Source organism: Aethalodelphis obliquidens, unplaced genomic scaffold, assembly GCF_003676395.1.
Source record: "Aethalodelphis obliquidens isolate GAN/ISIS:26980383/991018 unplaced genomic scaffold, ASM367639v1 scaffold23, whole genome shotgun sequence".
NCBI lineage: Eukaryota > Metazoa > Chordata > Mammalia > Artiodactyla > Delphinidae > Aethalodelphis > Aethalodelphis obliquidens.
Genome location: NW_020837967.1, coordinates 21,759,485 through 21,785,409, shown reverse-complemented (window position 1 = coordinate 21,785,409; position 25,925 = coordinate 21,759,485). Strand labels below are relative to the sequence as shown.

Sequence of the window (25,925 nt, the reverse complement as noted above, 5' to 3'; positions counted from 1 at the left end):
GCCATTTTATCTCATTAATTATGTTTGCCTCAGTTAGCCTTAAAATCTTATTTTGTAGAGAGGCAATTCTAGGCTCCAGATAATGTTGGGAAGCCTCAAAATACCAAAGTAAGTATTCCACACATTTCTGGAAAATTTTGAGCTATTGTAGTCTACTTTGGTTCTAAGAAAGTTAAGTTTGGGGATTTCAGAAGTTCCCCACAATGGCCATTGATATCCTAAATTGCCTTTTTTTTTTTTAACATCTTTATTGGGGTATAATTGCTTTACAATGGTGTGTTAGTTTCTGCTTTATAACAAAGTGAATCAGTTATACATATACATATGTTCCCATATCTCTCCCCTCTTGCGTCTCCCTCCCTCCCACCCTCCCTATCCCACCCCTCCAGGCGGTCACAAAGCACCGAGCCGATATCCCTGTGCCATGCGGCTGCTTCCCACTAGCTATCTACCTTACGTTTGGTAGTGTATATATGTCCATGCCTCTCTCTCGCCCTGTCACAGCTCACCCTTCCCCCTCCCCATATCCTCAAGTCCGTTCTCCAGTTGGTCTGTGTCTTTATTCCTGTCTTACCCCTAGGTTCTTCATGACATTTTTTTTTCTTAAATTCCATATATATGTGTTAGCATACGGTATTTGTCTTTTTCTTTCTGACTTACTTCGCTCTGTATGACAGACTTTTATCGGGTTGGTCCATTTAGTTAGGAATGTGCATGAGGAAGGACTTTAGTCTTAAACATCAGATCTGCCAGAGTCCCTGTTGGGGGTGTGGGTACTCTCAAAAACTGGGCTTCCATTTCTCAGAGGTTTTTCTCTAAAGTAAAAGAACAATTTTCAAACATTTTACAACACAAACAGCTCAATTCAAACAGCTCGGAAGCCTGAATAACAGCCAATTCTAAGGAAACGTCTTGGTCCTAGAAGAGCCAGGCCAAAGGTTTTTTCAGCCAGTGTCCAGAGAATAGCCCTTTGCAAAGGAATATGCTGAAGGCTGGACAAAAACTGGCACAGTTTCAGTGAAACAGCCCCTGCTCCTGAAGGAATGGGTCGAAGTCTAGCCAGTTTCAGTTGAAACCGCCTAATCTCAAATCAGATAGAAGTGCCAAGTGAATACTCATGTACAGAACAAAGCATTGACCAGAAAGATGAAGCTTTGAAACAGATTCCAAATAAAACCTGGAGAGCTTCAAACGCTAAGAGAGTGTGAGCTTGGATCCAGGAGAAGGACATACCATTAAACTCCAGGGTTGGCAAGAAAAACAGTGAGTGACAGTGGGCTGGATTTGTGGGTACCATACCTGTTTGCTTATCAAACCAATGAAATGTTGATCTGAAATAAATAGCATGCCAGATACTTCTCCATCAAAGATGGGTTTATTCAGGATCAGCAGAGAATTGCAATTCAGGGTCTGCACCTATGGTGAGCCCCTGCAAGTCCCTGCACAGCAGAAGAAGGAGGATGCTTTTCTACAGGGAAAAGGAAGCTGGGAGGGCTTCAGTGAACAGAGTCCATGGCTTCTTATTGGCTAAGTCCAAGCCAAGAAAGAAGAGGAGTCTTTCTTCTTCCTCTTGGGCTCTGCTACCTTCAGAGGGTGTGAGAGCTCCTTCTTCTGGTTTCTCAGCTTTGTATAACTGAGGTATCTCTTTATTAATTTTTTACAGAGTTTAGTGGTTGATTTGTAAAATCACTCTCATGTTCCTCGTTGAACTGTAAGCCTTTTTGAATATGGGCTATGGACATGCAATCAACAGTAGGATCCTGCCACATTCTGAGTGGTCTTAGGTTAAATTAAACAACAATAATATATTTTCTGGAAGTTGTTAGTGAAAAGCACATGGTAAGTGAAATGGGACCTTTTAATCCCATCAGTAGAGAGATACTTGTGACATGCCACACTGGTAATGAGTGCTTCATAAACATTGGATGATAAGACATTGGTATTTATTTAGTTATTTATTTATTGGCTGCATTGGGTCTTCTTTGTGGTGTGTGGGCTTCTCATTGCAGTGGCTTCTCTTGTTGTGGAGCACAGGCTCTAGGCGTGCGGGCTTCAGTAGTTGTGGCTCATGGGCTCTAGAGCGCAGGCTCAGTAGTTGTGGCTCACGGGCTTAGTTGCTCCGCGGCCTGTGGGATCTTCCCGGACCAGGGATCAAACCCATGTCCCCTGTCTTGGCAGGCAGATTCTCAACCACTGCGCCACCAGGGAAGTCCCAAGACATTGGTATTTAAATTGCCATTTAAAATTAGAAGTTATTTGTTTTACTGTGTCATAGATTATTGGGCTTTGGTTGGGGTTGATAATTCTGTCTTGAAAAGAATATAAGAAGTAACTTGCTTGGAGAGAAGATTGTTTTGGAGACACTGCTCTGTTTATTCAAAAAAGTCTTGCTCCTCTTCTAGGCATGCCATTCTGTGCATCAAGAATGGATTTTTAAACATGAAAGAGAAGTCCTATTTGTGGACCACATTCAAACATCTCAGGTTACTTTGTTTTAGCCCATCGATCAGACAGTGCCTCTTCAGGGTCCCGCTGGCATTGTGTCAAAACAAAGACACCCTCTGAACACCTGAAAGGCAATACAAGTTTAAGTTGCCACGTGGGAAAGAGGTTTTGTTTGCTTTTGTCTTTACTAAAAGCACAAAGTTTTGTATGGGAAAAAAATATATATATGTGACCATATATATATAACTATATAACTATATAACTATATATATATATATATATATACTTCTTTGTTCAACAAATATTTATTAAGCCCGTACTTTATACACATAAGCACTGTTGCACCCTTGCTAGATGCTTCATATATAAAGCACATGTTACTCCCATAATTGACGTTTTATATCCAGTGATGAATAAACCATGAACATCGTTCTTATGATAAAGTTCAAAGTCCTTCACACGGCTTAATAGGCCTCATAATTGCTAGATCAAAGGGCTTTTCTGGTCTTTTTCCTCTTGGTCTTTACCACAGTCACATTCTTTTTTTTTTTTTTTTTTTTTTTGTTTGTTTTGTTTTGTTTTGCGGTACGCGGGCCTCTCACTGTTGCGGCCTCTCCCGTTGTGGAGCACAGGCTCCGGACGGGCAGGCCCAGCGGCCATGGCTCACGGGCCCAGCCGCTCCGCGGCATGTGGGATCTTCCCGGACCGGGGTATGAACCCGCGTCCCCTGCGTCGGCAGGCAGACTCTCAACCACTGCGCCACCAGGGAAGCCCCCACAGTCACATTCTTGAACAATCTGACGTTCAGTGGTTCTCAGGAACTGGACCAGGTACTGGGAATGTTTAAGACAGACAACATCCCATTTCTTGTTAAGTTACTAATAAGTTAATGTCAAGAAGCTATTTGTTTAAAACCTAAAGAGATTCGTTTCATCTATAGGGGATAATCATATCCATATAGGGCCATAGGTGTGATCAAAGATGTTAAATTTTAAATGTATACCACAAAGCTGATGCACAGCTGATGTTCAGTGAATGTTAGATTCTCTCACTCTGCCATTTCTAAAGTATCTTGTGTGGCAGTTCAGAGTCAAATCCAAATGAACAACACTGGGCTTTCCTCCTAAAGGGTGGAAGATAAACGCAAAAAGCCAGTGTCATTCATTTTACTCTTCAATGGACAGTAAGTCCTGATTATTGCATAAGCAAATCTTAATGCTTCATCTTTTCCCTTTCTCATCCATAAGAAGTTAATTTTGATTATTCTGTGTTCCTTGCTTGAGTTTTATTTTTAAAGTGTAATCTGTGGAATGCAAGATGCTCCCCTCTATGCAGATGATACTGAGAAGGGCTTTATGGCCAGGCCTCTGAGTTATTTCTGCCCTGGTCTAAACTATATCCAGATGGGTGCTTGGAAACTTCCCCTGGGGTGGGTGAGAAGCATATGAAAAACATATGGAATATGTCAAGTTCTAAAATATGGGGTTTGGATTGTGGACGGCGGTGAAATCGAGTAGGGAGAAAAGCTGGAGAAATTATGGTTGCATCTATAACACAAAGGAGGGGGGAGAAACAGAACCCCCAAAGACGTTTTTTTATAAAACAGATATTTAAAGGAATGAACAGAAAATGTATTTTATGCTGGCAGAGTCCTTTTCAAATGCGATTGATCTAGGTTCAAGAATCAAAATGAGATAATGAGAAACAGTGACTGTACTATTTTTGTTCCACATCATATTTTTACCAGCAGATCTGAGCCAAAGTGTTTGGAAAGAGGATGGATTTGCTTATAAAATGAACCGGACTAAACGAAAGACTTCCAAGAACAACAAAACTTTTTAAAAAGTCTAATTTGATTCTTACAGGTATCATCCTACCATCCTTTCTGATGAAATGTCTTTTGTGACATTTAGCATTGGATTATACCAGTCTGGTACAAAAAACAGAAAAACCTTGCACTTAGTGATCTTCTCGACCATTGGACCAAACTTTCTTGTGCATGTTGATCAACTGGGATCTTGTTAAAATTCATATTCCGCTTCAGTTGGTTGGCGGGGCCTGATGCTTCGTTTCAAACAAGCACTGGGGTGACGCTGATGCTGGTAAACCACGTGCAGCGTTTTGAGTAAAGATTTCGGGGCAATTTCATGTAAGTCGCCTGCTGAGGAGAATGATCACCCCTTCTTCCTTCTTCTGAAAATCAGAAGAACACAGTTTTAGCATATGGTACCTTGTTGATAACGTTCTGATATCATAACAAAGCTGAGCCTGAGTTTAAGAGCCCAACTTGACAGCTATTCTAAGGGCGGATTCAGAACAATTATTTGCCAGAAGTGATGGTAGTTCTGAACTTTGTCTCATGAAGCATTAATTTGTCAAGGAGGACAGTGGAGGTAAGACAACTGTGTGGCTTGTTTAGCCTGATGTGGGTCTTCCCTGATCTCTTCTGTGCTCGGTTATCAGTCACAGCTTGCTGCTAAGACTAAGTCTGAACTATAGATCCAGAGGATCTACACTGTAATAACCCACCTTGGTGGGATCGTGAGAGCCACAGACTCACCGTCTGGCTAGAGACCTACCGGTGCTAGTATATGGCTTGAGAAGCCAGTGGTAGAGCAGAGCTGACCGGTTGGCTCCAGGGCTCTGGTCGGCAGTGAAGGCTCAGAGGTGTGCCTGATACATTGATCCCAAAGTGAGCAGTGAGGTCCCAGAACCTCCAGGCTGGTCAGCTGTGCCTTAAGCATCCTAACCTGTTAGCTGAGTTAGAGCCCAGGGAGGGCGCTGTACTTACCATCATGTGAAGTCTTGCTCACGTAATGTTGAGCAGTGACTGAAAGATACATAGCGAGGAAGTAAGTTTTCTATTCTCGAGACATTTTTTTCCCTTCCCAATGTTTTTTTTCTATAGTCCTACTAGACCATTCTTTCTTCTTCTCTTTGTCTTGTCCTTCTTCTTCTCAGCAAAAATTTCTTTCAGTTACTTCTGAAAAAAAGAATTGTTTGCACTCACTTCATTTACTTTAAAAAAAATTAAATTGCTTTTGTATTTAAAAATTAATTTTAAATAAATAAAATATTACAGGGCAGCATCACATCCCCTTACCTTCTCATCACAGAGATGACCCATATTCTGAATTTTATGTCTATCACGTCTATGCATGTTTATATCCTTTTATTATATATATATCAATAATATATATATACACATGTCTCCATACACACTACCTAATATTGCTTTCTGTTTTACATTTTACATAAATGCAATCATACTTACTGATTTTACTGGAAATACATTGAATTTATAGATTAATTTGGGGAGAATCTTTATTGACTCTTCATACTGAACTTGGAGTATCTTTCCATTTATTCAGTCTTCTTTTATGTCCTTCACTAAAATTTCGTGTTTTTTCCTTAAAAGTCTTATAGATATCATGTTACATTTATTCCTAGGCATCTTATTTTTTGTTGCTATTAAAAATGGTGCCCATTTAAAAATCATGGATGTACCCTGTCCACCTTACCTAAAATAACCCTCCTTAATCACTTGGTTTTTTCCTCCTGGAGCATATCACTACCTCATTATATTTCTATTTATTTGTTTATTATCTGTCTCTCCTTCTAGAATGTAAGCTCCCCGAAGGAAGGAACATTGTCTGTTTTCTTCATTGTCCTGTCCCAGTGTTTGGCAATATAGTAGAGAGACAAATATTGTTGAATGAGTGTTGACTAAGTTACGTCTTGTAAATTTTCATTTGCTGGTATAAGGAAACCCTATTAATTTTTGCATATTATCTTTTTTTGTTTGTTTTGTTTTTCCACACACACACACTATATTTTATTTTTGCAAGAGATAAATAGACTGACACCAAGCATTGTAAATTTGCATATTATCTTATCCTGCCACTGTTCCAGTCTCTAGAATCGCCCAAAATTTTGTCTCTTGTCTGCTACTGTATCTTCAGTGCCTAGAAAAGGACCTGACATGTTAAGGTGCTTGGAAGATATTTATGAATGAATGAGTGCTCTTGAATATTGATGTATAGCACTTCCTTTCCAATTCTTACAACCATTCCCCCTTTCCCTATCTTATTGCCCTGGAGAGCCCTTCAGTATACTGTGCAACAAAGTGATGAGCAAGCTTTCTTGTGTTGTTTCTTATTTAAATTAAATGTTTAAAAACTTTTACCTCTAAGTATATTTGCTGTAGGTGTTTGATGGGCAGTTCTCATCCAGCTGAGAAAATTTCCCTCTATTCCTAATTTTCTAAGAGTTTTTGTGATGAATGGGTGTTCAGTTTTAGCGAATGCTTTACCGCAATTGTCACTGATTCTCCCTTCATATATTTTTCCATCTTTTTTTCTCTTTAAATCTTTGTGTGTACGTGTGTGTGTTGAATTGTTGTAATAGATCTTTTCATCTTAAACCATTGTGAGTCCAACCTTATTAAGATTTACATATTTTACAGATTGATGGATTGATTTAGCTAATATTTTATGTAAGATTTTTCATCTGCATTAAGTGAGATTGACTTAAACTTTTTCTTTCTTTGACCTCCCTTGACTGATTTTGCTTCCAAGATTATATTAAATTCATTAAATAAGTTGGACTCTGTCCCCTCTTTCCTATTTTTTTTTTTTTTTACGATATACACAAGATTAGGATTGGGATGTTGACTTATTGAAGCTTTGGTAGAGTTCCTCTATAAAATAATCTGGGCTCAGGTATTTGTTTCCTTTTGTCTGCAGGCAATTTTTAATACTGACATTTTTTGATTTAATGGTATTTTTAGGTTTTTCCATTTTTTTCTTCAACTAGTTATAGTATTGTATTTTTATAAAAATTGTCTAAGGTCAAATTTAGTGGCATAGGTTTTTAGTAAATTTCATTATAATTTAAAAAATTTCTAGTATATCTGTTGTTTTGTCCTTTTCTTATTAGTAATATTGCTCACTTAAGCTTTCTTCTGTTATTGGTCAGTCTTATTGGAGGTTTATACTTTGTTAGTCTTATCAAAAGAATAGCTTTTGGTTTCTTAATCTTTTCTAGTATTTTCTACATTTCTGTTTCACTAATTTCAGATGTTGTCGTGTTATTTCTTCTACTTCCTTTATGCGGTTTGTATGTTTGTTTTTTGTTTTACTAACTTCTGGGATTAGACATCTAGTCCACTTTTCTTAGTATTAGTCCTTTTTTACCATAAACATTTAAGGCTATACATTTCCCTCTAAATAATGCTTTGACTACACTCCCTAAGTTTTATGGGCCCAGCACACTTCTACTGCTCAACTCTGCCTGTTTTAATACATAATGTGTTCACTCTCATTCAGTCCTAGATATATTCTAAATTGCCATTATGATTTCTTGTTTAACACATGGTTTATATAGAAAGTTGTTTTACATATACAAATTGCGGGATCTCTTTGTTATCTCTTTATTACCCTGTTCTAATTTTATTCTATAGTGGTCAGAGAACATATTTTTTAATAGTTTTAATATTTTCTGAGACTTGGTGTGTTGTCAACTATATATTGATACATTTTTATGCATGTTAATGGGCACATGAAAAATATAAATATAGAGAATTTATAAATTCTAATTGTTGGGTGTTATAAAAAGCTTGTTATTGTCTTGTTGTTATTGTAATTCATCGTCTTATGGAAATCACCAAAAATCATCTAATTTACTCCTTAATATGTGTGAAAAATAATCCTATAGTGGACCCTCTAAAACTGCTCCTTTAAAAGTTACTAATTTACTTTGAGTAACCAAATCCTATAGCCCAACAGTCCCCAACCTTTTTGGCACCAGGGACCGGTTTCGTGGAAGACAGTTTTTCCATGGACTTGGTGTGTGGGGGGTGGGGGGGATGGTTCAGGCGGTACTGTGAGTGATGGGGAGAGATGCAGAGCAGCAGATGAAGCTTCATTTGCTCGCCTGCTCGGGGGTTGGGGACCCCTGCTATAGCCTGTTCTTAATCCTGGATCTTTCTGTCATATGACACTCTTCATCACTCTCTCCTTAATTTTCTCTTGGCTTCTGTGACATGACACTGATCTTGTTTTTATCCTACTTTCCAGACTATTCTTGGGTTTATTGCTTCCTCTTCCTTTCACTGAACTCAGAATATGGGTGTTCCCTAAGCTTCTGCTCTTCTCTTCTCTCTCTCTCTATGTATCACTCCCCACTTTTTCATTTCTAAACCCCCAATCTAGCCATGTTTTCAGCTATTTTCATGTGCGTACAGGTGATTTCCAAATACAGCCTCAGAGTCTCTTCTGAAGCCCAAACTTGGCACCGTGAATTGGGTTGAATTGCCTTTATACTTGTGGACCCTCCTCTGGACCATCTCTTCTATTATATATCTATTTGTCTACCCTCCCACCAACACCATATTACCTTGATTATATCCAATTTTTTTAAGCATTGAGGCCAATTTTTAAAGGCATTCATTGAGCATCTACGTGTTCCAGACTCTTTATATATGTGACTAATGCCAATTACATGAGGTAGATCTTATTTCCCACCCTCCATTCCCCCATGTCATCATAATTGCAGAATATAAAGAAGTTGAGTATGCCATGCTTGAACGCTAGCGTGTTTTAGTGCAAATGCCATGTTTTTTCTACCTTTACAGAAATTAAGTACAGATGCCTTTGATTGGCATTTAAGCTCTCCCAAAATTAACCCATCATACTGCTCCAGTTACGTCTTCTAATGTTTTCTTAAAGGTACTCAGTATTCTAACCAAACGAGACCTCTCACAGATTTCTAAATATGTCCCACTCTTTCTGCATATGTGCTTTGGTTAGCACGCATTCCCTGCCCACCATTTTTGCACCTTAAATCCAGCTTATGTTTACATTTCCATCTTAAAAAAAATCTCTCCATCAAGCTATTACTGAACCTCACAATTGCATGTGATACCTCTGCCTCAAAATAACTCTGATGGCATGATATTCTGTCTTCTATATTCTGTTTTTTCCTATCTTGTTGCCCAATTTTCCCCCAGAAAGAAAACTCCCTGAAGGCAGTGTATTAATTGTCTTTTATCTCTTGAATCACCATTTCAACAGATTTGAGTGTAAGAAATGTTTTGAGTTAGCCAAAAGACACTGTGATTAAAGTTAAAGCAAAAATTTAAAAACCAAACAGGTCAACCCAGCAAGTGATTCAGGATAATCCCCAAATTTATTTTATCAGTTAAATCCCTAATTTTGTTTTTTCCAATCAGAACTTTCCAGGTGGAGGAGTCTCAAGACTGTAGCAGAGATTTTGTGGAGATCCGGGAAGGAAACGCCACTGGTCGCTTGGTGGGACGATACTGTGGAAACGTCCTCCCTCTCAATTACTCATCCATCCTTGGGCACATCCTGTGGGTCAGATTTGTCTCCGATGGCTCAGGCAGTGGCGTGGGCTTCCAGGCTGCATTTACCAACAGTGAGTTGGTTCTGTTTTAGTGATGGCTTCCAGAATGTGTCCTACAAACTAGAAGGATAGCGATGTTTTCAGTAATGCATTAAGAACAATTCCCCTATATTGAATGTCTCTGTGGAATTACTTTATTATATACTAGAAAAATTAAATTATATATGAATGACTCATTAAGAGCCAGGGAGAGCATGCTCAGTGGTTCTAACATTCTTTTAAAGCTCTAGTGTCTACCTAATTTTAAGTGAAACATTTTTCATGATATTGCAATAGAGAGTTTTCTAATGTATCATCGTTTCAGTTTGGTATACTTATATCAAATGTGTTTCATTTGATCCCATAAACTCTATATTCCTCAAGTTAAAAATGTTTACTCTGGTACAAATGAACCCATTTACGAAACAGAAATAGAGTCACAGATGTAGAAAGCAAACTTACGGTTACCAGGAGGAAAGGGGAAGGGGGGAGGGATAAACTGGAAGATTGGGATTGACATATACGCACTACTATACATAAAATAGATCACTAATCAGGACCTACTGTATAGCACAGGGAACTCTACTCCAGACTCCATGGTGACCTATATGGGAAAAGAATCTAAAAAAGAGTGGATATATGTATATGTATAACTGATTCACTTTGCTGTACAGCAGAAACTAACACAAATTTTAAATTAACTAGACTCCAATAAAAATGAATTTAAAAAAACACAAGAAACGTTTGCTATTACTTTAGGATATTCCTAAGTGCTCAGATATTGTAGTAACAGGATATTCTTCTAATAGGATAAAATGTTAAATAGTAATAGCTACTCTATATGTCGTTTGGCGATGCCAGTTTCTCTTACATAGTTAAAGAAAAAAAAAACATGTTTCGTTCTTTTTTAACATGAAGTAAAATAGGTAAACCAAAATTATAGAACAGGGCTGGTGATACCCCGTCCCAAGTCACCAAGTTCCCTGGGGTCTGGGAACCCAATTTTACATGGGACGCAATTGCTTGTTTTCACACCATGTGGTCTTCTAAGGAGATGGAATTCCATTCACAATATCACCCTTCTCCAAAGAATTAATAGATAGCAGAGAAACCAAAAGGGAAGCAGTATTTCTTTTGGTGTTCAGAAAAGAAATTGCAGTCAATTAGAAGTCCGTCCTTTTTAACACCCCTTGGCTTTTGTTTCTTTCATTTGACTAAGGAGCTGTTCTAAGTAGGTCTGATTTACTACTCTGTTTTCCTTCCTAGTATTTGGCAATGACAATATTGTGGGAGCTCAGGGGAAAATTGCCTCTCCCTTATGGCCCGGAAATTACCCCCACAACTCCAATTACCATTGGATAGTGAATGTGAATGAATCTCAGGTTATCCATGGTAGAATCTTGGAGATGGACATGGAGGCAACACTCAACTGCTATTACGACAAACTAAAGGTGAGTTTCCAAGAGCAACTGATGTTTATACATTTTGGTGACTTGCTATTGGCAACCATAGATCCAAGTTAATGTCTATTCAAGCATTTATAAGTCATAGAGGATGGTCTACCCTACATCACGCATACCCCTTCCAGGTTACCTGAACAATGGTGATTGTGGTAGTATAATTATTATCTTTGATTCTGTAACTAACTTTTTTTCCGCATTATTGTAATCTTTCTGTTGGGCTTTATCTAAGCATGTGTATGTGTCTTAATGAAGAATTTATTCTATCTTATATCCCATTACCGTGTTTATTCTCCTGTTAGAGTGTTAAAAATTTGAACAATCATTTTAAAGTAAGTAAATATAAGTATATAAAAATTGTGGCGATCATTGCCATCCAGACACTGGCAACTGCATCAATTCCAGAAACACTATCAGATTATTTTTTATCCAGTTTTATTGAGGTATATTTGACAAATAAATATTATATATATTTAAGATGTACAACTAGGTCTTTTGATATATGATATTTTACAATTTTACATTGTAAAATAATAATCACAATCAAGCTAATTAACATATCCATCACCTCAGATGGTTACCATCTTCTTTCTTTGTTTCTGGTGTGGTGAGAATACTTAAGATTTACCCTCTTAGCAAATTTCAAGTATATACATGGTAATATTAGCTACAGTCACATTGTTCTACATTAGATCTTCAGAATTATTAATCTTGCATAACTGAAACTTTGTACCCTTTGACCATCTCCCTGTTCCCCGCTCCCCCCATCTCCTGGTAAACACCATTCTACTTTCTGCTTCTATGGGTTTCACTATTTTACTATCAGATTCTTGAGGGCCAAGATTCTGTCTTATTCATTTTAGGTCCACAGTGCTTCACATAGAACCTAGTCCTTGATAGATGCTCAGTAAGTTGGAAAAACTTATTAGCTGATTTGAAATCTGAGCTTATATAGTAGCTTCAATAGAGAAATATGTAATAACACTTATAACGAACTTGTTCAAATTATTTACAAGACGGAGGGAAGGATATGAAATGTAGTTGGAGAGGTCCATCCACATGTGAAGAAAAAGATAAACATGCTCAAGATTACGTATTTGGAAACTATCAGAAAATATGTCTCTAACTATGTAATCTAACATTTTCAACCAAATGAAAGAGATTTCTTGCATGCTTTGAGTATGCTGAGCCCTCACAAGCTGTGATTCTGTTGCTGTTATTAATTCTGCTTCTTTACTTCTTTGGAAATGTGCACTCCTTCAGGATACCTGGCCACTTTCTCTCATTAGACTTTTCCTTTTTCTTGTGACTTTCCCCCTTTCTTCCTAATTCCTCCCTTTTGTGGCCCCAAAGCACATTTCACAGACACTGTTGTTGTGCCACTATCCTGGTTCCTACTTTTCCACCCGTAAGTTTTACTGTAAATCGAATAATGAGCTATATCACATGGAACACAGTTACTAATATAATTCTGCAGGGAAGATATAGATAATTTTAAAACATTTAATTACTTGCAATCATAGTTTATACTTCGTGGTTTTCTATTTATGAGGAAAAATGGAGGTGATTGCCTGAGTTCAGTGCTCTATTATCTGTCCCTTCCATGCAGGTTTATGATGGGGCTGGCATTCATTCCCGCCTGATTGGAACCTATTGTGGTACCCAGACTGGCTCTTTGAGCTCCACTAGAAGTTCTTTGACATTTCAGTTTTCTTCTGACTCTTCAGTCTCAGGGAAAGGATTCCTTTTGGAGTGGTTTGCAATGAATGCCTCTGTTGGACCTTTACCTACCATTGCTACAGGTGTGTTTGGTAATAAATGAAATTCTTTTTAGGCACTGATACGTGCAGACTAATATTTCAAAGGTTCCTACTAATAAGGGCCAAATACGCAAGTGAATAAGAAGAGGAATTACAGTCTCAAAACCCTTCCTCCATATGTTCAGGTGTCCTTTGAATTTCATAAATACTTAGAGATTAGATGTTTATTTCAAAAAAAATGCTGGTTTCCCATTATATTTTCCATAATAGTTAAGGGTTTGATGTCCATAAGATATTCTACTTACAATTTCTAGAAATCGCTTTAGAGATCTCTGAAAGTTTGGTTTGTAAATACCACACTCACACACACACACACACACACACACACACACACACACACACACACACACACACACACACACACCCTAGGATCAACTAATGCAAGTAACTGTTCTTCCTCTATGTTACCTTTTAAGTGTGCCTTCAGAAATGCTTCAGTGTGTCCTTAGCTGGTTGTAAACTCTCATGTTTCAAGGTAAAGTTGGCCTAAATTTCAATCTTTCATTTTACTATTTTTAAGACATTTTAAATTCCCCCAGTAAGCTGTGTTTTGGGAGACCGCGCTTTTCTTTTGAAAATTTGTTTAAACACTTTTGAATGGCTCTTGTGAATTGGAGGGTTGACATAGAATAAATTCAGCAGATATTTCTCATGGCATATTCTCACTCCTTGCAATATTTGATTAGGACATATTATCATTGGATCTCATTGAAGAATATTCAGACTTTGAACTTGTTCTAAGACTAAACAGACCCTAAAAGATTAGAGTCTGTTTGCTTCTAGCTTCTTGGGAATTCTGTCCTAAGATGTTATTTTCACCTCTCTTGCAAGGTGCTTTCAAAACATTGACTATGAAACTCTTCCTTAAAATATTAATCTATTTATCTAAGAGCAAAGAGCCATCAGCAAGATTGCCAAATGTAATTTAGAGCTATCCATTTAAGACTGGATAGCTCTTATAAGTAAACTTGAGTTAAGCTTCTTTTATGTCCACAAATCTCAAGTTACAGAAGAAATCACTCATGCAAAACATTATATCAATAAGTATATTGTAGTACTCAAAAAAAAGTTCTCTTCTCATACATATATTCCATAATTATGTGATTGAAGTGGATGAGTGAGTATAGTATAGTATCATAAATCTCATTTCTCTTAATGAAAAACGAGCAAAGGAAAAAATAAAAGGATAAGAAAATTTTATAGTTTACTAGTTACCTGGTTGGTGCAAATGATTATCTCATGATCATAGCACATTCTGACACTTTCATTAAAGTGAAAAAAAAGCTTACTGTTTTAAATTGTATTAATATATTGAACACTGACATTAGCATTCCTTATGCGAACATACATTAAATTTAATTCAACCAATATTTATAGAGGGTTTATTATAGACATGCTGAGGTAAGTGTATACCAACTAAGAAAGGAAACCAAGATATAATCTCTACTCTCCAAGAGTTCAAAAGTAATTGGCAAAGATAAAGCATTCAGTTAAATAATGATATAGTAACTAAATGATTAAGTGACAAAGCAAAAAGCAGTCAAAGGAAAATAAGCCTAATGTGGACTAGGGTCATGTGAAGGAAATTAAACATGTCAAGTTGGAAAATATTAGCTAATCAGTCAGGACATATTTGGTTATGCTGCCGTAACAAATAATTCCAAACTCCGAATAGCTGAGAAACACAAGACTTCTTACTTGTTCATGTTACCCTCTTGGGTTAACTGGGTATTGGATCTGACATTGTTTGGGACATTACCTGTGATCATGGCAAGAGGAAAGAGAGCCCTGGCATGCCTCAGTCTAAAAGTGTTCAGCTTAAAAGTGACACATGTCATTTTGCTTATGATTCATAAACCAGAGCTGGTCAAATGGCCTCACCCAACCGCAGAAGTATTAGGAAATGCAATCTCACCATATGTTTGGAAGTGAGGAAAAATGGAATATTTGACAAACAGCACTAACAGCTTATAGTTAGTATGGTAACTGCTTTTTATAAATTCAAGATAAGAAGTATTTTATGTAAAGGAAAATCTTAACATTTGAAGATACTGGATAATATTCGGATCTTATACTTTGAAATTGTTTTTACTTTATTTTATTTTTAAACTTGTACAGCCTATATAGTAATAGGATAAAGTAATTAGGACCTAGTCCTATAAATTTTACATTCATTTCTTGGTGGCCCTAGCAAGATTCAAACATGTATTGTATAAGAGTCATAAACTTCTGGAATGGTGGAGTAAAGGCCTCTGAAAATCTATTCTCGCAGAAAAACAATGAGAACACTGGCAAAAAAATTTTAAATCAACTTTTGAGAACTCTGGAAATTAATTAAAAATTGCAATAATCTGTAGAGTGTTTATTCAAGAAAAATGGTTCAGTCTGAGTGACAATAGACAACTTTCTGGCGTCTTAATTTTCCCTATTCCCATCTCTCTCCCTGTCCTAGCTTTGCAGTAACCTCACAATAGCCTCACAACCACATTAGCCATGAAAACCAGCAGCCTAACAGCCACTGGAAGGGGTGGAGTAGATCTGGAACTCCAGAAAGCATCCTATCCCTAAGGAATTGCTATTATTTAACCTGTCTGGCAGCTTCCTAGAAAAGCTCCATTCTCAGGACTCGTCTTCATCTGACCTGACTCAGTGTGCTCTGCGCAAAAGCCCTGTCTCTGGGGTGTTTTTTAGAAATCATCAGTGGCAAGTTATTTAATATCACAACTGCATGTGGCAGTGATTCCAGTTACAGCTAATAAGAGGCTGACCAAAAATGTAAAAAGAAAAACTGGGGAGTGATATATCCATAGGGGACTTTGAAAAGTTTTGACATATTTCTGGGAACACAGAAGGCTCCACTCATGTGCAGGGCTATAAACATGCCCAACATGAGACTCGAGAAGGCCCCAGTCTCTCACCTCTGTAGGATCTTGAGGCTCTGTGAAAGTAGAAAGTGAATTCTAGGGCAGAGTTATAAACTGTCTTCTAGAGTCATATAGGCATATCCCAATACACACACACACACACACACACACACACACACACGCGTGCACACACACAGTCACTCAGAAAAGTGAGAGGATTATCGATTCAAGACATTTAAAAGGAATCTCTATTTAATCAGTTGTTGATCACTAACCTGAACACAGACTTTCAATGGTTACACACAACAATTAACACAGACATTACAGAATTAGTACACAAAAGCCACTGAACAAAGAGCAGTGACAGCAAACTTTGGGGGAGGGGTTGATTTCCAGAGTTGCCACATTACATTGTTTAAAATGTCTGGTTTTCAACAAAAAATTATGAGACACATGAAGAAATAGGAAAGTATGGCCTATGCAGAGGAATATAAGCAATCCATAGAAACTGTCTTGGAGAAAGCCAAAATGTCAGACTTACTTAACAAAGACTTTAAATAAGCTATTGTAAATATGTTAAAGAACTAAAAGAAATCATGTCTAAAGATTTAACGAAGAGTATGGGAATGATGTCTCACCAGATAGAGGATATCAATAAAGTGATAGATATTTTTGAAAGAAAAAGCAACCAACTAGAAATTTTGGAGTTGAAATTCACTGGGTGGGCTCAATGACAGATCTGAGCTGGCAGGAGAAAGAATCCCTGAATTTAAATGTAGGTCCTATAGGATTATCCTGTTGAGGAAAAGAAAGAAGAAAATTATACAGAGCTTCAGAAACTATCATTTATACCAACATATATATGCATAATGAGAGTCCCAGGTAAAGGAAGAGGGAAAGGGAAAAAAAGAATACTTGAAGAAATAATGTCTGTACACATCCCAAATTTGATGAAAAATATTAATCTACACATCCAAGAATCCCCAAAATTCCAGGTAGGATAAACTCAATGAGATCTGTACCTAGACATACTGCCGTCAAACTATCAAAGCTAAAGAAAAGGGGTTATCTTGAAAGCACGAAGAGAAACTCACTTATCTTGTAAAAACAATACTCACCAAGGTTAACATCTCATTTCTCATCAGAAACCATGAAGGTCAGAGCAGTGGGATGACATAGTCAATGTGCTGAAGTAAAAAGACTGTTGATCAAGAATTCTATACCCAGAAAATGTATCCTCCAAACTAAGTAGAAATTAAAACATTCCCAGATAAATGAAAGCTGAGAGAATTCGTTGCAAGCAGACCTATGCTACAGGAAATGCTAAAGGGGGGCTTTCAGAATGAAATGAAATGACCCTAGCATGTCTTTACTGCTAGACAGTAGGTAGTGAAGACAGCTACATATGTAAATATAAAGGCAGTATAAATGTATTTTCATCTGTAGCTCTTTTCTTCTGCTATCTGATTTAAAGACAGCTGCATAAGGCAATAATAATAAACTATGCTGATAATGTTTAAGTATATAATTTTATGACAATAATAGCATAAAAGATGGGGGTGGGTGGGAATGGAGTTATATTATAACCAAGTTTTGTATACTATTAAAATTAAGTTAATATTAATCCAAACTACAATGTCTTAAGATGTTAATTGTAATCCTCTGAACAACCACACAGAAAAAACTCGAAAATATACAGTTAAATAAATAACAAATGAATTAAAGTGATATACTAGAAAATATGTATTTAACACTAGGACGGCTATAATCAGTAAGACAGACAATAACAATTATTGACAAAGATGTGGAGAATCTGGGACCCTTGTACATTGCTAGTGGAAATGTAAAATCCTACGGCCACTTTGGAAAACAGCTTAGCAGTTCCTCAAATATTGAAACACAGGGTTACCATACAATCCAGCAATTCCACTCCTAGTTATATACGTAAGAACATTGAAAACATATGTCCATACAAAAATTTATACAGGAATGTTCATAGAAACATTATTCATAAATAGTGAAAAAGAGGAAAGAACCCAAATGTCGAACAGCTGATGAATGGAAAAACTAAACGTGGTATATCCGTATAGTGGAATACTATTCTGCCTCAAAATGAAAGAAGTATTGATACATGCTAGAATACAGATGAACCTTAGAATATTATGCTAAGTGAATGAAGCCAGTCACAAGAGGCCACATATAGTATGATTATATTTATATAAGATGTCTTAAATAGGCAACTCCATAGAGACAGAAAGGAGGCTAGTGGTTTCCATAGACTTGTGGAGTAGAGAACAGAGAATCAGTGGTAAAGAGTATCCAGTTTCTTTCAGGGTGGTGAAAATGTGTTCTAAGATTAGGTAGCAGTGACGACTGCAGGACTTCGTGAATATACTAAAAACCACTGAACTATTTAAAAGGGTAGATTTTATGGTGAGTGAATAATAACTCAACAAAACTGTTATTTAAAAAGCAAACAACAACAACAACCAAAAAAAGACTGTTGTTATTATAAGCTCACAAACTTTTTTGAATGCTTCATTTCACCAAATTGAAATTTTTTTTCAAAATTGCCTAATATAAATTACATGATGAATAGCTGTGCTAAAAGAAGGTGAAGACTAAAGCACGCTGGAAACATGAACAAAGTTCTACCTTGGTAACGATAATAATAGGATCTTCTATATGGACTTACTTCATGCTTGACAGATAATAGGCACTCATTAATAATTGGGTTAAGTGGTAAAACTATCGTGAAAAAAGTAGAATACAGTGTGTTTTTCTTCAAAAAATTATGGAAATCACAGCTGTCTGAATCAGTGGATTTAATAAAATATGTATAAATTTCTTTGAAAAAGTTGTTTTAATTGGTTGTTTCAGTATAGAACTGTGGCTTTCAAGTGAAATGCTACCTTCTTTTCTGCCAGAGGTATTTCAACGATGTTGCTTTTCATTCTGCAGGTGCTTGTGGTGGGTTCCTGCAGACAGGAGATGCTCCAGTCTTTCTTTACTCCCCAGGCTGGCCTGAAAGCTACAGTAATGGCGCTGACTGCATGTGGCTTATCCAGGCTCCTGATTCTACTGTGGAACTCAACATCCTTTCCCTGGACATTGAATCTCATAGTACATGCAGCTATGATAAACTTGTGATAAGAGACGGTGAGAAACGTTTAAAAAACAAGATGAAACAAAAAACTACCAAGTTTCAACCCTGACACACATTTAGTTACATTCAATTATAATCATACTCGTTTACTGCTTCCATCCATTTGCATGGAAATGCACAGGTATTATGGTCAGTGAAAGCATGAGATACTAGAACTGGCCACCATTTCTGCAGAAAGTAAGGAAAGCATTAAATTGCCTGGAGCAAAGTAATCCACACACTGTGTTAGGGAGAGCATTACATTCCCAAGAGGAAACACTCCCTGTGGTTTAAGTAGGAAATTATAATCTGAGTTTCCGGGTTGTGCTGCTTTCTCGTTGAAAGGCTATGGAAATAAATCTTGATATTTTATACCTAGGGCTTTAAGATCCAAGTGTGAAAAGTATTTAAAATTGCAATGTATTCAAGTTTCTATTGTGTACTGAATCTCTGGGTAGAATGGATAGAATTAAGGGCTAATATTTTTTCATCTTTTCCTCTGTACCCGGGTGTGGTATTGCTATGTGATGAGCGAGGGATATAAATAATGCTTCAATGCAAGATGCACAGAACTGTGGTTCATGATTTGCATGGAACAGAGGAGGATAGGGAGGCCATATCCTCTAGTCAGTGTCTCTTACAGTGAGGTCCCCAGACCGACAGCATGAGCATCACCTGGGAACTTGTTAGAAATGCAAATTCTATGCCCCACCCCAGACCAACTAAACTAGAAACTTGGATGGGTCCTACATCTGTCTCTGGTTAAGGTTAAGATCAGGGTGAGGAGAGTAAGGCAGGATTGGACAAAGTACAGAGTCAGATCCTGTCTTTATTTAAAATTTTAATATTTTGTTCATTTTACATTAAATTTCCATTTTTGAAATATTGTACTGAAATATTTTTATCTTGATTTCTGAGGTCTCGGGCATCTCCTTAAGTTTTGCCCCCGATGTGACGTGCTCCCCTCGCCTGACCCGGGTCCCTGCCTCCCGGTGGTAGAGTCTCTGAAGCTGGGGACCCACTGCCCTGCATGACACATATTGCAACCCCAGTGCCTGCCTAGACAGCAGGTGACATCTAGTAAGGTGTTAACCTGGAGGACAGAATCAAAGGGCAGCTTCTAGGAGTGCGGGTTCGTTGTTGTGGATCTTATTTTCCAAGAGATATGAGGAGCATAGAGTTTTCTGTGAACTTCTCAGTTTGTTACATTTTGGCGATTAATGAAAAAAGCTTCAGAGCATTTTTTTTTTTTTTTGGACCAAAGCATGTGTTTGATTTTGGCCCACTGGTGGCTTATGTGCATTTTCATGTCCGCCTTATCCCCTTAACCCTAGACCCCCACTAAGTATAGTGGGAAAAATCAAATGGCAGAGGGGCTTTACTTTCCTTCTGTAGGAGCTGGGCAGTAAGTGAAGACTCAAGTCAGTCATACAACGTGATCAGATGGTAAACCATAACTTTCCCCCTTTTTCCTGTCAACTATCTGCTATCAGCACATTGCCCAGAAGAATTATCATCTTTCCTCTTTTTTTTCTTTCTTTAGGAAGGAAACGAAAATCAGTAGACCCAACTCAGTCTCATTGAGAGATAAAGTATACACATGTGAAATAAGTAACCACATATAATAAGCTTCAAAGCTTTGTGATGCAGTTAATCAGAGAATAAGTCAACAGATTTGGGGTGAAATGTGTAGCAAAATAGCATAATGAAGATAAGAATGCAAAAGGAGTCACAGATAAATTTTTGAATGATAAAAAATGCAAACGTTTCCAGAGGTCAGAACCCCTGTAAAGAATGCCTTTCCAAGCAGCGTGTGTTTATAGCTGTGCTGCTACATTTGATAACTTGTTTTCTAAACTAGTTAATAATGAGTACGTTTTAGGTTGTGGTCAATGTCAAAAAAGAATCATTTTGCTAGTTGAGTGAAAGGACAAATTTCCTCATGTCTCATATTCTATTTTTGTCTTTTTTTAAGTTTCAAATTAATTAATTCTCTGCCTTAGGGAAAAAACAACATATTTTCCCAGCCAAGAATCTAAGTCCTTGCTCCATTCAGGCTTTGACTGAGACAGTTGTTCTGATCAAAATTTATAATCAAGAGAAAAGCCAAAGGAAAAAGGGCCTTGGGGGTTACCCAGCTCTCACTGATGTCTCTGGAGGTGCACATTTGCCGACACTATCTTTTTTCATCCTCCACACATGGAGAGAAGTGTGTTCTTATAATGGCAAAACAAACAATGAACAACAAAATAATGAAAAGAAAAAAGAAAACCCCTCTGAAGGTGAAGGCAGATTTTGGGGCAAATGACCTTATAACATTAGCATCGGATCTGGGGCTGAAGAATCAAACCTTTTTTTTTAGATACTTGACCTTCAGCAGTCAGAATAGTTTAGATCAGAATCTACTGCACATATCAGCACTGGTCCTCAGTTACTTCCCAATCTCACGTCCTCTCATTTTGAGTTTTCGTTCCAGGAAGAACTGTCAGCCAGTTTTTGGAAAGGCAGTGGGAACTGGCAAAGAAGTTGTTATTGAAAAGGTTAAAGAAAAAGACAGGCGGCACCGTTACAAACTGGAGCCACAATGATGTAACCCCTGGAATGTTCCTTATTTGGTAATCCTGCTGCCTCCTAGGAACGGGGGTGTTTTGAGAATAATGTGTGAGGCGCTTTGGCTGGGTTGCAGTGATGGTGGAGGATACTCTTTTTAAAAAATTTTTATTGGAGTTTAGTTGATTTACAGTGTTGTGTTAGTTTCAGGTGTGCAGCAAAGTGCATCAGTTATACGTATGCCTGTATCCACTCTTTTTTAGATTCTTTTCCCATATAGGTCATTACAGAGTGTTGAGCAGAGTTCCCTGTGCTATACAGTAGGTCCTTATTAGGTATCTACTTTATATAGAGTAGTGTGTATATGTCCAGCCCAATCTCCCAGTTTATCCCTCCGCAGCCCCCTTCCTCCCTGGTAACCATAAGTTTGTTTTCTATATCTGTGACTCTATTTCTGTTTTGTAGATAAGTTGTGGAGGAGACTCTTAAGACGTCATATTTTCACACTGACATTTCCTCTCTTTGGTCGTAGGAGACAACAGCATGGCCCAGGAGCTAGCAGTTCTCTGTGGCAGAGAGATCCCTGGGCCCATCCGGTCTACTGGAGAGTACATGGTGATCCACTTCACCTCGGACTTCAGTGTAACCAGGGCGGGCTTTAATGCATCGTTTCACAAGAGTAATACGTTCTCATGGTTCTAATTCACTTCATCTCATCTTCCTCTTGCTGTCTCCCTAACACACTCTGCTCATGTTTCAATGCCAGGACACAGGTTCTAAGTCAGAGCACACAGGTCTCTGCCCAGCCTCTGGGGGTTATCCTGATGTCAGGTATTAAGTCTTAAAAAAAAAAGAAAGAAAGAAAGAAACTGGCCACATTTGTGAATGGTCCCCCATCTTCAGTTCTTTGGTCAGGGCATCTTCCCTCCATGGTAGGCACAAGAGTAAGATGTTTAAAACAAAATTTCAGCCTAGCGGATGGCTGGAACCAGAAGACAGTACATGTCCATAACACATCAAAGAAGCAGTAATCAGAGTTATCTTCAACCTAGGAAATAACCAAGGTAATGTAGGAGATATTGTCATAAATCCCTTGGTTGAAATGATTCATTTAAAGGTTGGCAGGACGAGTTTGTTTGCTCTTGAAATATGAACTTGGTGAGTCTGACAATGTGCATCATATATGGCAGGCTATCGTGTGGAGTATGATTGAGACTTTCAAAACTTGACAATATATGAAGTCCAAACAATCATTTTCAACCCACACTGGATTAAAGTTAAAAAGTAGCCCACAGAATGTGACATTTCTAAAGTCTCTCATATTTTTAACTGAAAAACCTAATTTTAAAGTAGATTATCAATCTAGACATGAAAAACGAATGTTTTCTCCAGGATTATGTATGCCTTTTATAGAGTAGGGACCAATTGAATATAAACGATCGTCCTCACAGTCAAGGGGCGGGGGGGCAGCTGCAGAGTGGTTTAGGAGAATGGGCTTGGGAATTAGACCTAAGGTAAATTTCCACCTCTGCGTTTTAACGAGCCGTGTGAGCTCCCTGCCCTCACTCACCGATGCTCTGGTCGGTCCCTGACAGCTGGCAAATAAGCGCCTGCTGCATCGCTGTCTTCTCAGCTCGAGCTTCTCCCTCTCTGTCACGTGGCTCGTGGACATGTGCGTGACAGCTGGCGCTGTATGAGTTAATATGTGGGAAACTAACTCTTACCTCCCACCGTTTATTACCTCCCCCAGCCCCAGACGTGTTCATTCCACATTCTTCTCGATCTTAGGAAGTGGAAAGTACATTCTTCCAGCTATTTAAGCCAGGAAGCTTGCATCACCGTTGATTCTTCTTTTCTGGCTCCATCAATCCCATTCATCAGCAAACCACAATGGTCCCACCCTCGCAGTATATCCAGAGTCCAACCACTTCTCCCCATTTCTACTGCTGCCACCCTAGTCCAGGCATCTGTCAACCCTCCTTGGACTCAAGAAGTCACCCCCGTACTGGACCTCTCGCTTCTGCTTTGCCCTGCCCTTCCTTAGAGTTTAAGTATTGCAGACAGAGTGAGTCTTTAGTGTTAAGTCAGATCATGCCATTCTGATGCTCAAAATGCTTCAATGTGTTCCTCTTCTTACTCAGAATAAGCCCTTGCAGTGTCCTGCGTGACCTACCGGGCTAACCGTTTAGATCTCTCATTTGGCCTCATGCATTCTGACTTCTGTGATGCACCACTAACACAGCAGCCTTCACGCCAGCTGTTTTCTGGACTGCAGTGCTCTTCTCTCAAACAGTCTTATGTCTTGATTCCCCGTCTCTCTTTTTCTTTTTTTAATTTATTTTATGGAAGTATAGTTGATTTACAATATTGTGTTAACTTCTGCTGTACAGCAAAGTGACTCAGTTATACATAGACATACATTCTTTTTCATATTCTTTTCCATTATGGTTTATCACAGGACACTGAATATAGTTCCCAGTGTTATACAGAGGGACCTTGTTGTTTATCTGTTTTATATATAGTACTTTGTATCTGCTAACCCCAAACTCCAAATTTATCCCTACCCACCCCCCACCTTTCCCCTTTGGTAACCATAGGTTTGTTCTCTTTGTGAGTCTGTTTCTGTTTCATAGGCAGGTTCATTTGTGACGTATTTGAGATTCCACATAAACATGATAAATGGGATTTGTCTTTCTCTGTCTGACTTACTTCACTTAGGATGCGATCCCCCATTTCAACCAGGTCTCTGCTCGGATATGACTGCAGTAACGTGGCCTTCGCTAACTGCCTCAGGCAGTATAGTTCATTTTCCCTCTCCCCGTTCATCTTTCTTTGTAGAACTTATCACCACCTCACATATTAATTATGCAGGTGTTTGTTGTACGTCTGACTCCTCTACAAAGTAAGCTTCATGAAAGTTAAGGGATTTGTCTCCACTGCTTACTTCTACATCCGTATCTTAGAAACAAAAACAAAATGAGTACCGAGGAGCCTGTGCTCCATCCAAACTTGTTGCGCTAATTGTTTCCAACATTTTTTGGTCCCGAATGAGTTTCAAACCACATTTCTATTGCCTATACTTTGAAAATTCTCAAGACAAACAGAAAAAGCATCAAAATCCAGTTGCGAGTGTTATTTAAATGTGCTGTCTTTGTTTCTTCCTGGGAAGGTTGTGGTGGATACTTGCATGCAGACAGAGGGATTATCACGTCACCCGGGTATGCAGAGACCTACACTCCCAACCTCAACTGCTCTTGGCATGTCCAGGTTCAGAGTGGTCTGACCATCGCTGTACACTTTGAGCAGCCCTTCCAGATTCCAAATAGAGACTCTTCTTGCAGCCAGGGGGATTACTTGGTGGTAGGTGTTGTTTGCTGCTTTCTCTAACTACTTTCTCTACATACTTCATTCAGAAAACAAAATGATGATGTTTCCCCTCCTGGGCTATAAACTGATAGAACTTGTATACCTCATCTTTATCAGTATGAAGGAAATTGTGCAATTTTAATTTGTCTTTCCAGCTAAAAAATGGACCTGATATCTCTTCTCCACCCTTGGGACCCCATGGAGGAAATGGGCGTTTTTGTGGCAGTCGACCTTCGTCCACTCTGTTCACCTCAGATAATCAAATGTTTGTTCAGTTCATTTCTGATAATAGTAATGAAGGACGAGGATTTAAAATCACATATGAGGCAAAGAGTTTAGGTAAGTATTTTCACTGAGAATAATGTCTGTACTTTTCCTGCAATTGCTTGGCCTTTTTTGTTTAAATAGATTTGAGAAAAAAATATGTAAAGTTTTTTTCTGAACTAACAATAATAATGTTAATAAGAGTAGCTACCTATTATCAAGCACTTACTTTATGCTTGATACATTTGATATCTCATCACGACTACATTTTCTTCATTGTGCCCATTCTTCAGATAAGTAAGATGAGGCTTAGGTTGTTCCAAGGCCATATATCAAGAGAATGAACAAAGTGAACTTCTCCATGAGTATAAATTGAGCTGATCTTAATGATTCCCCTGAAATTCCTTAGACTTTTCCATTATGCAATGTCTAATTATGTTACATACAGTTATAGAAACATTATAAGAATGACAATTACATTGTTTTGTAATCATCTGTATGCTTCTTTTTAAATGAACATATAATCCTCTGATTCTATTATTACCCATTTAATTATATATTACAGTAATGATCTTTACTTAATTACCTTGTCTTAATCATACTTGAT

General features: G+C 38.0%; 1 protein-coding gene across 1 annotated transcript in view; it reads left to right on the top strand.

Moving 5' to 3' along the window:
- The window catches only part of CUBN (cubilin), a 281,114-nt gene that overhangs the window by 169,147 nt on the left and 86,042 nt on the right, over positions 1–25,925 (top strand). Inside the window, exons 38-44 of the mRNA XM_027121967.1 lie at positions 9,677–9,882; positions 11,116–11,300; positions 12,919–13,111; positions 18,955–19,152; positions 22,221–22,367; positions 24,858–25,048; positions 25,210–25,393. Coding sequence (XP_026977768.1) covers positions 9,677–9,882; positions 11,116–11,300; positions 12,919–13,111; positions 18,955–19,152; positions 22,221–22,367; positions 24,858–25,048; positions 25,210–25,393 — 1,304 coding nt within the window. The remainder of the gene's footprint in view (positions 1–9,676; positions 9,883–11,115; positions 11,301–12,918; positions 13,112–18,954; positions 19,153–22,220; positions 22,368–24,857; positions 25,049–25,209; positions 25,394–25,925) is intronic.